The 20,166-nt window shown below is 38.9% G+C and overlaps 1 protein-coding gene across 4 annotated transcripts in view; it reads right to left on the bottom strand.

The window, feature by feature from the left end:
• Positions 1 to 20,166, bottom strand: part of LOC135484320 (neurexin-1a-like) — a 372,440-nt gene that overhangs the window by 70,917 nt on the left and 281,357 nt on the right. For all 4 annotated transcript variants that reach the window (XM_064765666.1, XM_064765669.1, XM_064765667.1 and 1 more), the window contains one exon: positions 4,124 to 4,930. In XM_064765666.1, the coding sequence (XP_064621736.1) occupies positions 4,124 to 4,930 (807 nt within the window). The remainder of the gene's footprint in view (positions 1 to 4,123; positions 4,931 to 20,166) is intronic.

The raw sequence follows: 20,166 nt of genomic DNA, 5'->3' as shown, positions 1-20,166 counted from the left end.
TGCACATTCTTTAGATTTCTTAAGATTGGCAGCAATGCTTTGGCATTCAAGAAAGGACTCCTGTCAATGATTTGGGATTAGGGAAAAGTTGCTTCTGATGAGGGAGACACGCTGATATTTGATACCTGTCAAGTTACATCAGAATTCCTGAAGAAAGGACTCCACTCAATGACTTGGGATTAAGGAAGATTGCTACTGATATTTAAAGAGAGAATCACATCATCTGAATCTTGATGCCCTTCAGAAGACCCTGAGAAAAGATTGAAGTCAATGGCTTGGCTTCATGGGGAATAGCTTACTGCATAATTGAGACTATCTTCATCAAGCAGACATTCGATTACTTTCAGGATATCATGCCATTTTGGTCACGTTTGTCTATGTGAACTTAGAGTCACCAGCCTAAAGGCCTTTAGCATGTTTAGGCTGGTTACCACATCAACTAACTTTTGAAAACTACCTAAAGCATTCTGCTAATGAGTGATTTCTTCCCTGCGACCAGTGAAATTGTCATTCATTTAATCAGCGGCCGCTTTCCAATCTCAATCACCATAATGTGTGGGAAGCAGTAGCTCATTTGCGGAATGCCTGAGTATTCCATCCAAGACATCAGAGCACGAAGCTCCTCATATTGTCATTCAGAAGATGACACCCCCGTAAACAAGAATGGACATTATTATCCTTGATATTGGATAATCCAATCTAATTGTGGTCAATAAATGTAGCAAGGTCACATTAAAGATATTCATGTCATTTTGCTTGTATGAGAAAGCAGGGTCATTAAGGGCAAGATGGCATGCTACTCCCCTGTCTATTTTGTTATTCTAATCGGGATCATCTTCTACCCTTTTTGTCATAGAAGCTTTTTTCCCATTCTGTTTACCATTGGGCAGCCCATAGTGAATGATGTATTATTGGACAATCAATATCCTCAGCAAAACATATCGACATATCTGATACTTTTTTATCATGGTATTGGACTTGTACTTGCCAGAAGGTAGAAACAGTGGTTATGATTCAGCTATGTACACATACATTGACAGGTGATAAAAGAAATGATCAAAACAGATATCGGAAGAAATAAATGCTTTGACAGAACATGATCATTCGAAGCTTTTGGATACTAGAGAAATGATTTACAGCAAATTAGTCTGAAGCTATAAAAAGCTTTGGCAAGATTTGGCAATAAAGCAAAACCACCCAAAAAGATGCAACAACAACATCATATTCTTTATCAAGCTCGATTTGGTGGTTTCTATATTGGTACAATGACCCCATCCCAGATCAATAAACCATCTTAAGATGCACATTTCATACACAATATGCCTTGCTGAGCTGTGTTGGTTCATGTCAAGATAACCTGGAGTGGACCATGGAAAGAACATGGCAGATGGTTGTCTCATTGGTTTTCCATATTCTCCCTAACATCATCAGATACCAGCTATGGTAATGTACAAGCCTCCAATACATTACCATCACATGTCAAGAAACGGCATGGAAGGTTCCAAAATACTCAACTCGGATGCAAGAACAGACATAATGTTCTCTATTGTACAATTATCAAGCCCAATCTGCTGAAACTGTACACCTAACATTTGTGGAAAAAAGTGTTTGCACCAAAAACTTTTTTTGACAATGTGAGAATTGATAACAAGTCTCACTAAGGCTAAACCATCTGTACACTGGCAAAGAGTTCAAGCTTTCTGAAGATTATCTAAAGACTGACATATGACATTTGTTACATAAGTTTAGGGTTTCGAGCATCAAGTGTCAAGTATGGCTGCAGAAACGGTGCCCCTGGAGTGTGTGGGTGAAAAGCTTTGAGGTCTGCTAGACAATCCCAAGGGCTCTCGTAAGATTAGAGAACAAGAGGAGCTTAACTAGGATGATATCTGTTTTAGGTATTTGTGTTACTTATACAATGTTTACATGATAGTCGTTTTAGACTTTTTAAATTTTAAGCCAACTTACGAGTTTAGTTATTTATTTCAAGAAGATAAACCGATTTTCAAATTTTAAGTATTGACAATGATACCTTGACACTGTCTTGCGAGTGAAACTTCATAAATTTTTATGACAATGAGCTATAACGAAATATCCATCCCAGATGTATTTAAACCCCAAGGATAAACCTTCATGTTTCAACATTGGATATAGGGGATGCCTCAATGGATCTGATACTGGGTACTGAGGAATAAACTGAGACAAGCAGGCAAGATCTAAACCTGCTTCACTGTATTACAGTGAGTAAGTGGGGATCATGTAAACAAGTTGGTTCCTCTTTGATAAATTCATCCAACCTATTAGTTCATAGACATGCCAAAAATGAGTCAGGGAAAATTGGGAACATGCTTTTCATCAGATGTACTGCGTAGGCCTATTCAAGTCTGCAGACATAAATTTATGCCAGCCTCGTGCGACTTTGTATATCGATTGCGATATGATAGCAAATAAGCCTATTGGAAAACGCATCACCTTTCTCTTTGATAAAAGATTAAAGGTACAGCACGATGTGCAGTGGACAGACTGCAATTTTTTGGGATCATGGTTTCCTAGCATACAAAGCTATGATACTATAAGCCATGATACTGGTGCGCTAAAAACATAACTTACACCTCTAAATCATTTGTCTCTAACGTTTAGGAGAACCTCCAGATAGGCTATCCCTTTATCCACCATGTCCATAGACAACCAAGTTGGGTAAATATTCATGACCGAGGAATAAACATCCCCTGTGTTGTCATTATTGACAATTATGATGGGAATTCGATGGCTAAGGGCATTACTTTGCCAAGCCATCAAATCAATGGCTCTTTCCGGAAGATCAGGTTACTGATTTGGCAAATGTTTGATATTGTAGCAATAGTAGAGGATCATGTGTGGCAACTTCTTCCCATGCAGAGGTATCCCGGAGAAGAAGTATTCTGTCAAATTTGTCTCCATGGCAAATGAGTCATACCTGATATTGTTAGCATAAGGACTTGCCTAAGCAATGTGGAAAAGGGCTGGGTCCTGGCAACGTTTGTGGAATAGTCTGTTCAGCACTGGTTGAATATAAAGTTTTTCCAAGACAGAAGAAAGAGAGCATCCAGGCTGCTGTGGTGCTCCTCCTGGAAGCTGCTGTAATCCAGGGAGAGTGTATGCAACATCCTCCAGCAAGTTATAATTATCACCATGAGTGGACCCCTAATTAGGGATATGTACGTTGCTGATTATAGTGTATCCCCAAGGCTGAGAGGTACAAGAATGGTACTGGAGCCATCTGAGGACATAAAGGCATGCATGCACAATTCTCATTTGCAACACTACTAATTCCCAATAGAAAAAGGTTAATTAGCAGGCATGTATTCTTGTCATGATTTTCTTTAAAGACCATGGTAGCAGCTTCAAACTATTATTCTACCTGCAACCAACAATCATACCGACTGTCTTTTGTAAATCTGATATATATGCCAGAGATACAAGTCTATTTCTTCACGTGAGGTCAATCCACCAAGGTTGACCAATACCAAAAGTGCATTTTGGCTTGGTTAGTCAACAAATCCTCGGTAAGATTTTTTTGAACTTGAGATGGAACACGTTTAGAGTCGGTGGCTCAAAGCTATAAAATAGAGTTATCTATCTCATGTTTCAGTGGGTGGCACAGCATCCTTTTGGATCATTCTGATATGGTTTGTTCTTCATACAAAGGTCAAGACTGAATGGCTGACTTATTGGAGATTTTCGGAAAGCATGAATACGATAAGACAAATGTTAGATGGTTGAGTCATGGATAAAACTGGTTTTGGTATCCTAACATCCAGACTGAAACTTTTGTCTGCATTTACTTAATGCAAATCAATGACTCCTCTTTATGAAACACAATATAAATCCACACAACACCAACAACATTCATGACAAATTCAAAGATATTGGCAGTCTTGTTCAGCATCAGCCTTTTTCAAGTACTGAAACTGGTGGAATATTCATGACTTGCGAAATATTGACTCTGGTATCTAGACATTCAAATTTGACATAAGGGAACGAGATCCTAATCAGAAAGGTCACAGAATTGTTCTAAATATTCAGTTACTTTTTGTGTTCTGCAAATATCTCTGACATCAAGAGCATTAGAAATTCCACCTACCATTACATCCCTCAATCACTTCAGCCCTGAATTCTTTGGGTATCTGGGCATCCTCCATGATATTTGGCGTAACTCCACTAAAATCCAATGAGCCCAGACATCCCTGATATCCACGCTTTGAGACCACAAGATTTGGTAAAGAATTATATAAAGACTTCTCAACTCCTCCGACATTCAGAGGTCCCTCCAAATCAAAATGGACAGCGTTACTATCATCTTGAGTGGTCAATTTCGCCGCACTTCCATCAACCTTTAGTACTTGTTTCTGTAAATTTGGTCTAAGGATTGCAACATCGTGCCACATGTTGTCATTAAGAGGTTTTTTAGTGTTGGACACCATGAGGCGCGTTCCGCTCCCGGTGTTAAAGATATAATTTACTTTACTGTCCACCATTTCTATGGCGATAAAATCATACCCTTTACCTGCACTGTAAAACATTAGGCCGTTCTCATCAGTTGTTTTAAATTGGAAGTAGATTGAGAAGGTTGCATAGATGTTTAGAGGGCTCAATAAAGCGTAAGAGTCACCCGATTTAAAAGTCACAGGCATCTGTACAAGTTTTCCTGTCTCTCCAAATTTTGCCGTAATCTCAATGTTTTTGTATATTCCTTCTTTGGCCATTTCAAAGAAATGGTTACCATTGAATATAAACTGTTGCATGTAGCCAAGGAATGGCGAGTATTTTGCTTTTTTGACAGGTTCTTCCTTCCCCTCATCAGCTGCGGCTTTGTCTGTCTCCTTGATGTTGACCTTTCCAACCTTTATATCCTTGAACTCCAAGAGCCGGGCTTCACCAGTCATGTCATCTGAAAAAGCAATGAAAGAGCTGAGGTACAGATACAATTGGTACGACGAACTCGGAAGAGTTTTTATAGCAGGGTTGTCTTTATTTGAAATTTTATTGACATATTATGTTTTCAATAGATATTGCTACATTGATAGATTAACAAAAGGAACTGTTAACGTTAGCCCATATTGTGTCGATTTAAAGTTGAAAGATCTGATCAGACAAAAGACACATTGCTTTTGAGAATATAAAACTTAGATTATTGCAGAACTCACAGGACAGGCGGTTAGCTTAAACTACATGTTGTTAATTTTTTCATAAGTATATTTTGACCTGTACCAAGAAGTAAGCATTTCAAGGTTAGAAGTTAACAACCTGCTTCACAGACTTTTCCACTACAGAACAGTGAGAGGCTGCAAGGACCAATACATGATATACGAGAACACTCACTAAAACGCAGCATGTGTGTTGATAGTGACACTTACAGCACCAATTTACAAAAGAACGAGTACAATTTACAAGAGATTGTGTCATTTATAGTGAAGGAAATGAAACACCCTTGGAAGGAAGAGAGTGCAATGTGATCCTAGAAGATGATGAAGATTTTGATGAGTGGTGGTGAGAAGTTTGGAAGAGAATGGAAGAAAGGAGCTGGTATCTTTCTACTCAAGCATGTCTAGAAGGCCCTTATAACAGGTGTTGGAATTTGACAAAACACCTCACACTTTGTGACTAACAAGTAAATGTCTTGACAAATCATTCTTGATTGCTGTAATCTGTGAAATTTGGTGAGCGTTTCACTTGCAAAAATAAAATGCATATGATATGATTCCCACATTGATTGCTATGTGTTAATGGATTGGTATATCTACAGTATATTGAACCATTCTTGCAGTCTGAAAATGATGTGTCAAGCTTGTAGTCGATACGAGGTGTTTAAATCATAGAAGTGTTGTAAATAAGATGAGCCAATGAGACATTCTTTTTCACAGAAATGTGAGAGGTCAATGAAATTAATGACACCATCAAAGTAGTTCTCAAGTAAGTTCTTGAGAAAGAGTCAAATGGTATGCAATCAGATACATGAATCAGACGAATTGGTAAATAAAGTGCTCAACAAAAACAAAGGATACCCGTATTTCACTGTGACCCACAATGTAGCCTGAGCATGAGTGGTCATGTTACCGGGGTTCCACTATATATTGATACTTTTGACCAGAAAACTATTTCAAAGGAAGAAATAATTGAAGTTGATGAGGTCCTAGGTGGCAGAACTGAAGAAACAGGTTTGACCACCTAGGAGTGAAATGATGAACTAAAATGGGATATTATCACCAAATTCATTTTTATACTTAACCCCCGAAATGATGTGAGTGCTTTTTGGATTTGGCTCACAGCCCAACAGGCAAATATAATGAATAAATGCTATCATGCATACACAGACTGATTTTAAGGAGTTCGACTATAATGAATAGCATTGTGCATCATCTATAGCTGACAACAGTGCATTTATCCTAATTAACTGCCAACTGGAACGAGACCAAACAATTTGACAAGCTTTGCTGAAAATGGAAGTTAGGTAATTTGGTCATCCTTGGTTATGAGGAAATTCGGTGGCGGGTGTGAGATGGGAGCTGGAAAAAAAATGAAGCGGGACACGGTTTGTTTATGAATGCCCTTGAAGCTAAAGAGGCTTGTATGGTGAAGTTGCAATATGTCTCCAGCGACCCGGTATTTTTTTGCCTCTTATAAAATTCATTTGAACTGGAGAATATCTATAGCTGTTATCGGTGATGAAATGACAATTATTCTGAGGATAGATCCCATATGCCATGATCATTAAATCCTATCCGAGCCTACTAATGTTTAAACAGGATCAATTGGCAAATAAAAGTGTAGAGTACAACCAAAAGAGCAAATAAGACCAGAAATGAGGCCATTTGGAGCTTGTTTGCGTTACGCGGAGTATCATTCTTCAAACCGGCAATGCAGCCGATTGTCAATTGAGGAGAAAGGGAAATACCATGTCCCCTCTTAAGATGGATTTACACTTCTATTGTTTAGTGGTGAAATGAGCCTTGAGGCAGATAAATTGACAAGTCTAAACCAAATAAGTTCGCAACATTTTTTCTGAATTTCTCTGCCAAGAAGCCATAAAAAAAAACAACGATTTATACATTGCTTGAGTTAAGGCCACTTTCCTTGGGGTTCATGTCTCCACCGCTTGCACTATTAAGTACAGCTCCCTGACAACGGAGCATTGTTCCTAATTAAATAAAGGAAACTAAGAGAATGAGCCAAGCCTTCTAAGATCTTGACCGTTTATACAACATTGGCTGTTGCTGTAACATTCCTCATGTTTTAGACACATTGCCAATGCCAGCCACACCTAGCTGTCACAATTCCTCAGCAGACTAGTTGCTATTGCTGAAGGCAGGTAAACATTTTACAATATCCCTCGCAAACAGCTGCTCAATGAAGTATTATGTCTTTGTCAGATTGTATTGGCAACCCCTCAAGGTTCTCATGGATGCTACTGGCAACAGAAACTGACAAAGCAGAAAAGGATGCCAATGTTACAGTTCGCTTCTTGAATATTGAAGAACCAAAATAAGGAAGTTATCAGATTCAAATCTACATATTTCCAACATGTCTAAGTAAATATCATGAATACCAGTGTAAGTCTTAAGCGATAACTAGAATTAGCTCAGAAAAACTTTTAAAACTTCTGCCATGACCTTCTTTTACAACCACAGAGATGTTCTGACATCAAATAATTGATTTCCTATACGAGTTCCGTAATATCTTACCAAGTCATATAAACATTACACCTCGAATCCAGAAATGTCACCAATCTAAGCACTTCCCATGAGACCATGGAGTATTTTTCTTTACGCGACATATCTTGTCACTCTTGTCATTCTTCATGGCCAACTATCGAGTGTATAGATGCCAATAAAACACAAGCCTAATCACTGTAGCGCGATCGATCGCCTGTCAATATACTATAGTGAAGGGGCTGTCTCAAAGTGAATAACAGTAAACATCATTAGTTTTGTGTTCTCTGATATGGATTTGTTGAAAGCAATGAGATTTGGCAGAGGTATTAAACGACAGTTAGAAAGGAGTCTATCATTGAGTGCCAAAAGAATTTTCAATGATAAGTCAATATTGCTGTGATCTCTCGGTCTGTTTTTCTTATCCTATCAAAGTTTTCCGACAATACCAAATAAGCTAATATCATTGACAAAGAACTGAATGCCCTTTCCAGATTCCCACTGGTATTTGTTTTAATATGACTCACAGTTCAATAGGTTATTGAAGAGTATAAGGTCACGAACTGACAAAGAGAAATTGAAGTCAGACTACAACCCCCATCTGTAGTATTGGTATAAGCGACCTTCTCAATATATTTTCACATTCATACCCCAGGAACAAAATCATCAGCATGTAATTGTTTTGCCAATACCAGTTCTGCATCAAAAGAAGTGTGGAAGCAGTTCAATTTCCTCTCTAGCTTCTTTAAATTGTCATGTCCTTGGTAACGCTTTCAGCGAAAGTGCTCTTCTTTCAAACTCAAGTTTTTTTCTTGATATTCTGTCCTGCTTGTTGTGAGAACCTATGAGGAGTTACAGTCAAGTGAATAGGAAGCGGCACATGTGGTGCTTGGCTATTGGGATCAATACCTGAAGTAGATCCTGCATTATCACCAATTTATTGCGTGAAACTAGAGAATCGCAAGACAGACACAGGATAACACACACTTGTTTTTGTACCACACAGCGAAAATATCGCTTTCATCAATGTTCATGCAGGAATGACCATTACTTCAAAAGCATTTAAATCTTAATAGGATTCATTAGTGATATTGTTCTGGTGAACTGAATAAAGAGTTTAATTTCAATTTGATGTTGCTTTCTATCATCAGGTGGAAGACATATGTGATACAAACGTGGCCATGTGTCATGGAATGACTATCAACAGCATTACCAATGTTGATATCAGAATTAGTCACTTTTCACAATAACTCCTGCAAGAGCAATAACACTAAGAGAGCAGATGGTCACATATCATTATCTGGACAGCAGCTTCTCTGACCACGACAAAGAATAACATACCAAGGCAGCAAAGCAATGCAATTATTATGCCTGCCAATAACCAAGCAAAAGAAATGCCAATATCTCAGAGTAATTGGCACATCGGATATGAATAGGCTGTGTCTTCTCCTTTTTTTGCTAAGACACATCGAATGAGTCAAGAACCCACAGAGAGGATGCATTGCATAGAACTCAGGTCGAGCCATAGAAAAATTTGTAAGAAACACGAGTCCATTAGACAAATGTCAGAGTGATATACCATTAACTTCATATTCACTGTTGTCACCTGTAGACACAGATTATGAGAGATAGTCACAAAACTGTGCACTTACAAAGCATTTCTAATACTTCTAGAAATGATTCCTTCAAGCAATAGTTACATTGGATGTACGATTATGAGTTGCCAAGCAATCTGAAGAAAGCCGCAATTTATGAGTAATGGAGCTGTGATCACGATAGACTGTAAACTTCACAAGGTTCGTGGGGTAACAGAGCTCCACTTCTCCAGATAGATAAATCCAATAGGGCTAAATTTACATTTTCTGGCTTAGTTTTTGATGCCACTTACGATGCAGGCTCTAATACACTAAGCTTCTGCTCTGCAACAGAAATTACGAGAACCCAGCTTGAAGGGCGATTAAGGGCTGATGCAGTGGGGTTTAAATCTTGTCCCAAATGACTCTGACCTCAAGAACGGATAACATAACACAAAATATGATATCTGAGCTGCATCAGAAAAATAACAACTACTTTCTTAGCTCCGTGGTTATTGAGGTCTCGACTTTTAGCAGCATATTTCAGCTTATCCAGCCCCAGCATCCACTAAGACGCAAATTCCATGCCTGGCTTAATACAGCGGTGCATAGACATTGGGGAGAAATTGGATGGCGACTGCAAGATCAATACCACAATGTGAGGGGAATTTGATCTTGGACGAACTCGCCCGGGATGGGAACCATGCCAGTGCTCACCAAGGCGTCAACATTAGGGGAAGATCCAACAAATCAGGGTGTTATTAGATGAAAGTAACGATGCGTCGTATTACACTTGGTACACTTCATATATTACTTCTTGTCTCCAATCAATATTAGGCTAAATGCATCTAAATCATGTCCGCCTTGCCATCCATTCTCTACTAATTACTTTCTGAATGGATATCGATTGGTCTGAGAATCGACATTTTTTCCAATTCTTTGCTTCGAAGCGTCAATGTGGAAGACTTGGTCAAGTGGGTGTTTTCTTGCAAAGGTCAAGGGTGGGAAATGGTCCATGTTGATTAAAATAATGGTTGATGCCAGAAAACATGAAATGGTCCAGGGACCATATGCTCACCTCATGTCATTTGCAGTGGATTATGGGGAGAACAGTTTCTGGCTCGTTTCACCAGTTTTGATTCGTGCTCAGCTTACGGACGATGACGATGGACACCGAAGGACGAAGAATGCCACGGTATCATATAAGCTTTTTGAGTTTGATGGCAGAATTTTGCAAAATTTACCAAATATTTGAAATCCATGAAGCGGTTGGAATTTTGAGCTGATTTTTGCATGCAGAATCTGTACGACATCAACAACTACATTGGCAGTGTTTCATTGGTTCTGACATATCTTGATATCGACTGACGACGACACCTAAGGCCACAGTGGTGACGTGGCTTGGGTCAAGGGGGCGATGAAAAACGTTCATGACTTAATGCCAGAATGGATTATTTTGGCCATAACTGGCAGCAACTAGGAATATCAGTAACACACTAAGTGCCCAATCAAAAACTGCTGAAAAGAGAAAGAAGACCTTATTTTTAATTGTCAAAGAAGTTGTCACTTCTGCCTCATGTGCGATATGGCAGCTTCCAACACTCAGGTTTTTCAAAAAAATGTGGATTGATACCCTCCGCAGTGTAAAGTGCCAAGATGACTCAGCATCGCTGTGGATCTCGATGACGTGACAGTCATTTTTTAGCATCTTCAATCAATTTAATTGATTGAGTAAAATTTCATTGTGGGATTAAAATGTTCAGCATGGTTGCTTTTAACCACGTCTAGCTTGAACTGACTCAATCCCTCATAAAGTGTATAATACATCCTGTAACTCTGTCATATGCAGATCTTTATTGGATAATATTTTGTCAATACTTTTTGGATGAGACTACGCACCTGTAGGTTTTCCTTTGTAAGGCAACATCTTTAGATGGAAACCTTTGGGACAATACCAATTCCTGTCTAGACATCACAAAAGTACAGCATCACAAAACTAAAGTTGTTGGGCCAAATGTACCAGAGTGAGAAAACAGAAAAACACACTGCTCAAGGCATAGTGAAGCACACCGCAAACAAAACATTTGTTGTCACCAGCAACAAGTTCCTCATTTGCAGTGGTCATCGCAGTTTCCTGCACCATGCAACCGACGATGACTATCAAACTCAACAACAACTAGCTTCACATATAGACGACAGACAAGCAATATTATTGATGGTACTAGAAATAAAAACTTCTGAATGTCAAGGTGACAAAAAAATCTCTTGGTTGCGGAGCACTTTTTCATCACACTTCCGTTGCACATTATTTGTTGCATCTCCCAGTGCAATCATATCCACAAATTGGATGTGCTGACAAATATCCCCCCTGGAAGCACAGTTAACACATAACCAACATGATCAACTGTGCCTGTATGGTCAATAATCGCTAATTCAAAATGTGACCACAACAGTGGATGTCAGACACCATATTTCACAGCAAAAAAAACTTTGTCCAGCCGCAGTCAAGCCACATCCATTTGACGAAGATGACAAACATGACAACCTCATTTATTTTTCTGAGCCAATGTTATCTGTAATACTTGCCAAGCCGATTTTTATGAAAATGATCTGATAAGAATCTCTATGAAAACGTGACAGAACAGCTATGATTTGGAACATTTTGGGTACGGCGGGTTCTACTCAGGGGCGATTGTGCTAGTCGAAAAAGAAGCACCATTTATCTGATGAAATGTACGATTTCCCAAATTGGCATGACTCGGTTGCTACATGATAACTCACTTGGAACACAGAACTCGGTCCCAAACACCAATGAATCTAACCTGACCAAAAACCTGCAACCAAGTCCAAGGAAATTCCGTCCAGACTGTACCAGTTTCGTACATAACGTTATCAAACAACCATAGTAGGCAGCTCTGATCCTAGACACTGCCTCGGGAGATGGTTTCCTCTAATCCAGTTAAGCAACATTCACATATCAGACATAAATAGATTTCCATTGGACGCCATTTAAAACCCTTCTCATGCTGGTGATCGCTTGAGAGGTCTTTGGAGACGTTCGGCTGGAAACTGTGGCTAAGAAAGTGAATACATTCATTTTTATGAGGTCAAGTCAATCAAAGATATTGCCACCCTCATACAGTCAATATCTTCCTTTTGCATTACATGAGGGAGGCATTTTCACACTCGGGGTGTCTGTCGAGTGAAAGCGAGTTTTGTCTTGCCCTGCTTTTTCTGCAATCAGGATTGCAAGAGCACACTGGCAGATCGGCAGATTGACAGGATGGCTATGATGTATTAGAGAATATTTGCTTGGCATGGCAAAACACACCATCAGCCCTACGAGTTGAATGGCAACCACATCTTTATGTGATACATGTAACTAAAGTACCAGGATTTCTGTGGGACTTCTTACATAGTGCTGACACTATCCCCAAAGTTCTTGTCAAGCATCACAACTAAAACAGCCTCTTAAATGGCCACTGACGTACGATGAGCCAAATATTATCCCAACGTTTTTGTCAAACAGCCTTCTTTACTTTTAAACACGTCAGATTTAACGACACAGCAAAGCTCAGCTTTTGACACTGAGTTGACTCAAGTGTCAGACTTCACCTGAGGCAAAGTGGAGCTTCTCTCCAACTAAACCATTAGCCTTTAAAAGTATAAGGTGACAGGATGTCCATTATGCAGCCATGATAACTTCAAAGCCGGGAAATGGAAAGGGAGTGAAAGAGTGAGGGGTTATTGAGTTACAAAGGGGTTTCCTGGGATGGTGCATTAAGTCAGATTCCTTCCTTTATCTCTAAGAGGTAAAGACTTATACTCTAGTTAAGATATTGATCTACACTTCTTCTTGCATGGAAAGAACACCAGCTCCAGTGGTTGAAAGGCAGGTGACAACTCATCCACGGATGACCAAGATCATGTACGCACCTCCCTTCACACAACCTAGAATTAAACATTTAAGGCTGTGGACGCAAGGAATGAACAAATCGAAACAAATATAGAAACACGAAAGAGGTTGGTATTTATTCAAAATGGTCTTCGAGACAAAATTTGGTATCGTTCATCTCCAAGCGGCAGGGGTGCTGTGATGTTAGAGAACAGCTGGCAATTTGAGTTTACTCACGGCATTAGCTCGGTAATGGTGAGTGAAAGGCCCTGAAGCTCAGGATGGTGATAACTTTAACAGGATATTTTTGTACCTCTTCGTCAAAAAGCAATCCCTTGACCATAAGTCAATTTAGCCATGAGCATTTTTGGCTAAAGTTTTTCAAACATTTCCCCATAAAATTTTAAAAATCCATTTCCACTACAAGAAGTCAATTGGACAGAAAATTCAACTACATGTCAACAGGTACAAAGAACTTTGACTACAAAAGTAGTGTTAGTAGTTTATTAAAAATTGCGTGCAGCACACATTTCCAAGGAAAGAAGTGACAAACATCTCTTGCATTGCCTGACCGAATGTCATTCGGGAGTTGGATCTAAGTGGAGTATAATGTCGTGCATGTCCAACATTATTATTCAATCAGGCAGAATGGCGTGCAAACTCTCACCGATGGGGGTGACCCTAGCAACCAAAATTGATTACCACAGCAACTAGGAAATTGATAATTTCCTTAAAGAGTTGTCTTGGTAAAATCACGCTTTTGCAACAAAGCTGGACAAACATCTTTGAGAAAGTGAGAACACGTAATATGAGAGCAGAATTGTATAGCTAACACATGTTTCATGTACGGTAACTAAAAAAACTCTCAGATTTACACTTCCTGCTGATGTAAAGGAAAATGCATATATAGCACTTCCAATTGGCTTGGAACAAATACAAAGTTTATATCCTTGCTTTATATTCTACTGTGAGCTGATATCACCAACTAGGGGACAATAAGAATACAAGCCATGACTCAAGATGAGAATCACAATTCCAGCCACACAAAACTGGCCACAGTTCGTGAGAAGTCTTATAAGTGCACAAGCCCAACAAGGGTCCACCCACCTAGGCTGGTCAGTCATTAGCAATCTCCCAGCTGGGACTAAATAAGTAATGAGATCACTATGGAAAGTGACTGACCGGAAGAAAATGCAATAATGTTAAGGAATTCCCCACCCGTGCAATGTGAAGAAGGAAGAAACCTTAGTATGCTGGGTTGTGAGAAAGCAAGATGAATGCATCGGACTATAGAACGACCTTCACCTCTCCTTGATGAAATCAGAACCGGGCCAAGAGGAACTTCTCTCACTCACCCTTAGAAAGGGGAACCAGTACAGTACTGTATCAAGTATCAATCTTGTCGACGGGGGCGGGGGACTTTTAAGAATAGGTAGTCAAGATTCTAATACAAAATGCGGCTCTCCAACATTAAGGACAAAGATAATGAAAATGATCACTCCAGGTTGTTGCATTTTGACACAACCTGTAAGGTCCCCAACAGCCTCCCTAAAGGGTTAACAACCTAATCTATCGATTAGTTATTATCTGTATGCTACGTGTTGCCTCTGAGGTGATCGAGGACAAAGATGTTGTGCAAGAAGACAATCGGGCCAAGAGAACAATAAAGAGAGAAGAAGAAATGGACGGATTAGCTTGCCATTATGTATAGAATCCATTCCATGTCAACACGTAGGGTTTCTCTGTACATTATATCCACAAATAACAGGTAATCATGGCCAACTAGGAATGGTATCAAGTTAAGATGACAAGTTTGTTTCTTAAAGTAAGTTGTCCCAGAGATTACCGTGATGATCACTCAAATACCTGTTTCATGGAATATCTTTGTCTGCAATTGATAATATCACATAGTATAATTATTCAAGACAGTTGCTGTGGGCATCTTCTGAAAGAGCTATTCTACTTGGCAAGACAAAGGCTGTGGAAGTCTGAATGAAAGTGTCTTTGGAAGGAACTATCAGAAAGTTACTTAGACATGTTAGATATTTGTAAGGTGGGATTGAACATTCTTTTGATATATTCATCATCCTTGCAGGTAAGCTTACATTACAGCTTGATTTATTTGAACAAGACAACAATTCTAACAGCCTAATACTTTTGTCATCATTGTACTTTTGTTCATTGCACACAATTTGAATGTCAGGTTTTTTCAGACATATTGCCCAGGCCAAAATCAGCATCAGTATCATAAGTTAACAAGTCAGGGGTTTTGGCATTAATTAAGAATTACATGTACTGGTGCTTTTATCACAGTTATTATATTTATCTTTATCATGTCATAGAGAGATGAATCAAATATCACATCAGTGCATGTTTTTTACCAACACAACCTGGTTGTAGAGGACTGAAAAGGAAGGTTTTTTTCTCTCCTAAAGCTGCCTCACCAGTTGATGTTGACCTACATGACTCGTAGCTGCGTGGCTATAGCCAACTTAGATTTTGATGGTGGGGATTCTGTTTTTATTGGGGCACCCGATCTCCTCTGCAAAGGGATTGTGTATGCTATGGTATCAGCCAATAAAAATGAGCTAACCATTGCAGACAATACTATTAAATGTAGCACTTATGCTTCATCTCGCCTACAAAAGTAAATGGATGGCAAAGCCATGGTTGCCACAATCTCTTATTCCTTTCCTCACAATGCACATATAACATTCACAAGATAGTGTACACTTATGCAGCAGCCTCTTTCATGTATTGTGCATTTGGTGAGCAACTGGACAGTATGTGCAGTTACATGAAGCAATGTAAAATGATCGTGAGCAAAATGTAATGATAAATAAAAGTCGAACTAACTCATAAGACCGTAAACAAGTTTTTTTATATATCTTGTTGACTCTCCAATGGGTGCAAATATTTCTTAAAGTTATTAATGGTAACTTTAATGAGTTGAATGAACCCACTCAAAAACAGAATTCCACCTTTTTATTCGCAATGACACTTTTGCCTTTGATAGCAACTTATACGAAAATAAGTGTTCTGTCATTGAATGTTTATTTTCTGTCAGTGTGTAACAATAAAAGTCAAAAAGCTTTGAACCTAAAGCTTCAGCCAAAGAAGCTAAAAAATCTTCTCAGAATCGGCCATCTATCGTAAAAATATAAAACGATATGTTGCTAACTTGGGCAAACCTTCCAAAGACACGTTGTCAGAAAGTTATGTGGAATGATAAATGGCTTCAAGTTCGAATGTGGTAGACGAGCTTACTCCATGTTTGCGATTCAGAAATTAACTTCTATGATCTATGCGTGCTCATGGCCCATTTCCTAACCACAGAAATGGCCACCAATTACCTTCCATAGTCTTGGGTGCCCTAACTCTCACGATCTGACAATCTAATCTTTGACCACGGCTTGCTGACGTGCTGCATTTCAAATGCGTTATCAAGTAACACCATATTCATAACAGGCCATGAATACGTTACTGCCAGAGGTGATAGATGATACAGGGCTGCTGATCTGATTCCAGTACATAGGGTCAGGTTTTGGCTTCAGAAGATATTATGACCTTCAAGACAATGATCACATGAACAGTAGTTATTACCATGAACCTGAGGTATGACCCTTGGCTCATATCATGGGCAGACTCTCCAAAATGGTAGTTTTGAGAAAGGTGACCTTCAAATATTCTGTAACAAGCCCTAGGCATCCAAGATGCACAGGACATGGTGACCTGTCTAGGCTGTTTTTAGGGGCTGCACTTAGTTCTTCCTGGCAGGCAATGATGTACTTAACTCATTTTCGCCAAAATTGGATATATGGACTTTTTAGCTTATCACAGGTTCAGTTCCCAGTAGAGCCATGACTGAACTCTACACATACTTTCCAGCCTGCTTCTTAATTGCATCTAAACACAATTGGTACTTTGACTAGCAATAAATGGCTATCATTTGCGAAAGATGGTCAATTTCCAGATAAGAGATTTGCAACAAACCACTGTTTTTCTTTCATCTTCATGGCAAAAAAACCATTACTAGCAATCATATTTTTAGGGGTGCAGGAGGATCCATTAGATAGAGGCTATAATTGGAAGTTAAGATATAACTCTATTAAGACAGAACAGATTCAGGTGATGCTTCCTCTTTTCATAGATCGAATCTGCTGCAAAAATCAAAATCACGTCTTTTATCGTCCAAAAATATCTCAATGAGTTTATCGATAGCCACAAATCTGTACCACATTATGAGCTGGATTCTAAGATGCAATCAATGTTGTGAACCTACCAGTGCTTTAATTGATCCATTCCATAATTGAGTTCACATTGAACATTTTGCAATCACCTTTTTATTGATTTAAAATAAATTGTTAATCTGAGAATGTAATAATAGAACGTTACAGTACTAGCTGAACTACAAGTTTGTCTTCTATAAATTTATATTCAGGGTGATGTATAACTTTAAGGATAAAAACCTCTAAAGTAATTTGACCAGTTTGTGCTCCAGAGCCCCAAATGATGCGGACAAAATCGACCTGAGGGAATGCATGTATGTCTACACACTTTGAGGTTTTGTTTTTGACAAAAATATATCATCATCATGACTTAATGTTTCATTCTTCTACATTTTCAAGCGAGCCAGCCAAACAAAGGTAACAAGTTATCACTCCCATTCATTTTAAGCAATAAACAAGGCTTTTTGCCAAACTCTGTTGATATTACAACCCTGATGGACATGCAAACACCATGAAATATGAAATTGAATCTACATGTGCATTGGTACTCAATAAGACGCCCAACCAAGAGAAAACTGAAACCAATAATGAAACCATGCACAGGCCAGAAAGCTTTGAATCAATGACTTTCATCAACTGGCGGACAAACATTGAGCGAGCTGTGTTTGACTAGAGTCAACGGCTAAGATAGGGTAATGTCACATCAAGTCTGACGTTGAGTAGATTTATCTGGTCCAATAGATTAGACGGGCATGTCTTTGATGCTTTCATTGAGGCGGGCTGGTGATTACACAATTTTTAACCCTAAGAGGATCACAGTTCTTTGTGTTACCAAAGTGCCCTGGAAACAAAAAGATATCTTTTGCAGCAACACATGCAGTAACAAAAATGATGCTTGTCTGCATGCAGCTCCCTATTGTGGCTGATTGGTGTTATTGCCATATGTTGCACAAATTTGTGTGCTACGTTCCAATTATCACTCAGTGCTATTGCATGCCAGTATGCCAGTATGCCAGTATGCCAGTGCTTTTCTAGAGGCCAATTCTGAAAATGATAAACTAGTTCAAAGGTATTTTTTAATCAGTAAAAACCTGAAACAGGATCAACAATATCCAAAACTTTGCAAACAATATCATGTTAAGCGACACTGCTTTGAAGTGGTAAAAGTTTGCAGCTACTCTTATACTGAGCATGTCATTTTATGGATGAATGAAGCTTTCCACAAATCACCAGTCATGCTTAGTGATAACACAACAAGCAATGCTCCTTTTGATCTGACTCAGTGAAACTGCACTTCACTAGATCAAAGATCATCACTCAATTTCAATGCCATTATAAAGGGAAGCTTCAAGCAGACTGAAAGACAAACATTTAAAGCCACACTGGAGCGTTTGATGAAATGATCATTGAAATATTTGGATGCAGTATTAGAAGATGTAAACTTCTAAATTGGATTTTGCCATTTGCCTTTAATTTGTAAATTTCAATGAGGTTACTCGGTTGAAAGACGAACTAACCAATACAGATACTGGTTCACTGATGCCAGATCCACACAGATTGAATGCTCCAGGAAGTTTGCCAGATATCGTGGAGTAGACAGGATTCAAATAAATTGGTCCATTAGAGCCCACGGAAGCATTATAGAACTTGAACAGACTCAAATTGGAGCTACTCGATGATGACATGGGATTGCTCCGCTGGCGATGTTGAAGATTTCTGTAATGGCGTGCTTAATGAATTTGGTAGCCCACTTCTGAAAACTATGTGAACTTAAAGGAATTTGGTTAACCTGATCACTTATTGTTTGGCCGATCACTTTTAGGGGGGCAGACATCTCGAAATATGTGCTTTTCTTGCACATGAGATGAAAAATGGTGTTCACCCGCCTTCCCCACTCCACCCAGGCTAAAAAGTCAACACTGCGGTTGAGGGGAAACAGAGATTTGTTTCATACCATTTTCTGCAAGTAACAAAATTGCTCCACAAATTTTACTAACAAACATGTCCAACAAGGAGGCAAATATGGAGTGCCCCTTCTGGCCTGTTTGGTGAAGTTGAGCCACATAAGCTGTACACCCTTGGCAATACATGTTCAGCATCCTTGGAATCATTGGTTTATTGGAGTTAAATTAAGGAGCTGGAACGTGCCGAAATGTTGAGTTTGAGTATATCTATGAAAATATCAATATCAATTCAGAAAATATGCCAAACAAGTTATTGACTCCACCCGACTTATTAACTGTACATGAAGCTAGGTCAGCTAGGTGCTGAGAATTTACTTTGAGATGATGCTAATTTTCCAATCGTGATTTGCCATGAAATATGAACGGGAAAATACAATATACTCCTGACACTGTCAGATATTCATGTTTCTGAATCAATTCCCACAACCAGACCAGAAGCACTGTACCTCACAAATCATGAAAACATGTCAGGTTTTTCTATTTGCCAAGTTAGCACAGAGAGTATACAGTAACGGGTATGAACCACACCACAAACAATGACTACCATAGTGTGTATCTAACAGCGACAAGTTGTCAATTTCATTCATGAGGTGTTTACAGACCGTGCACAAGAATATCATTCTTGTAAATTTTGTAGTTCTATCATTTCTATGTTTCTGTGGTTAGTTTGGACAATAAAAAGGGAAAAAAAGACTACTTTGTCAAATTATCATTGGGGCCGTCACACTGCAGGAATACATCTGAGAAGGCCGGGATCATAAAATGGGAAGAACACGGCGATATATATTTGCCTTAAGGCAGATTTTTAAACTCAAC

This window comes from Lineus longissimus, chromosome 3 (assembly GCF_910592395.1).
Source record: "Lineus longissimus chromosome 3, tnLinLong1.2, whole genome shotgun sequence".
Lineage (NCBI taxonomy): Eukaryota > Metazoa > Nemertea > Pilidiophora > Heteronemertea > Lineidae > Lineus > Lineus longissimus.
This window is presented reverse-complemented; position numbering and strand designations above follow the sequence as displayed.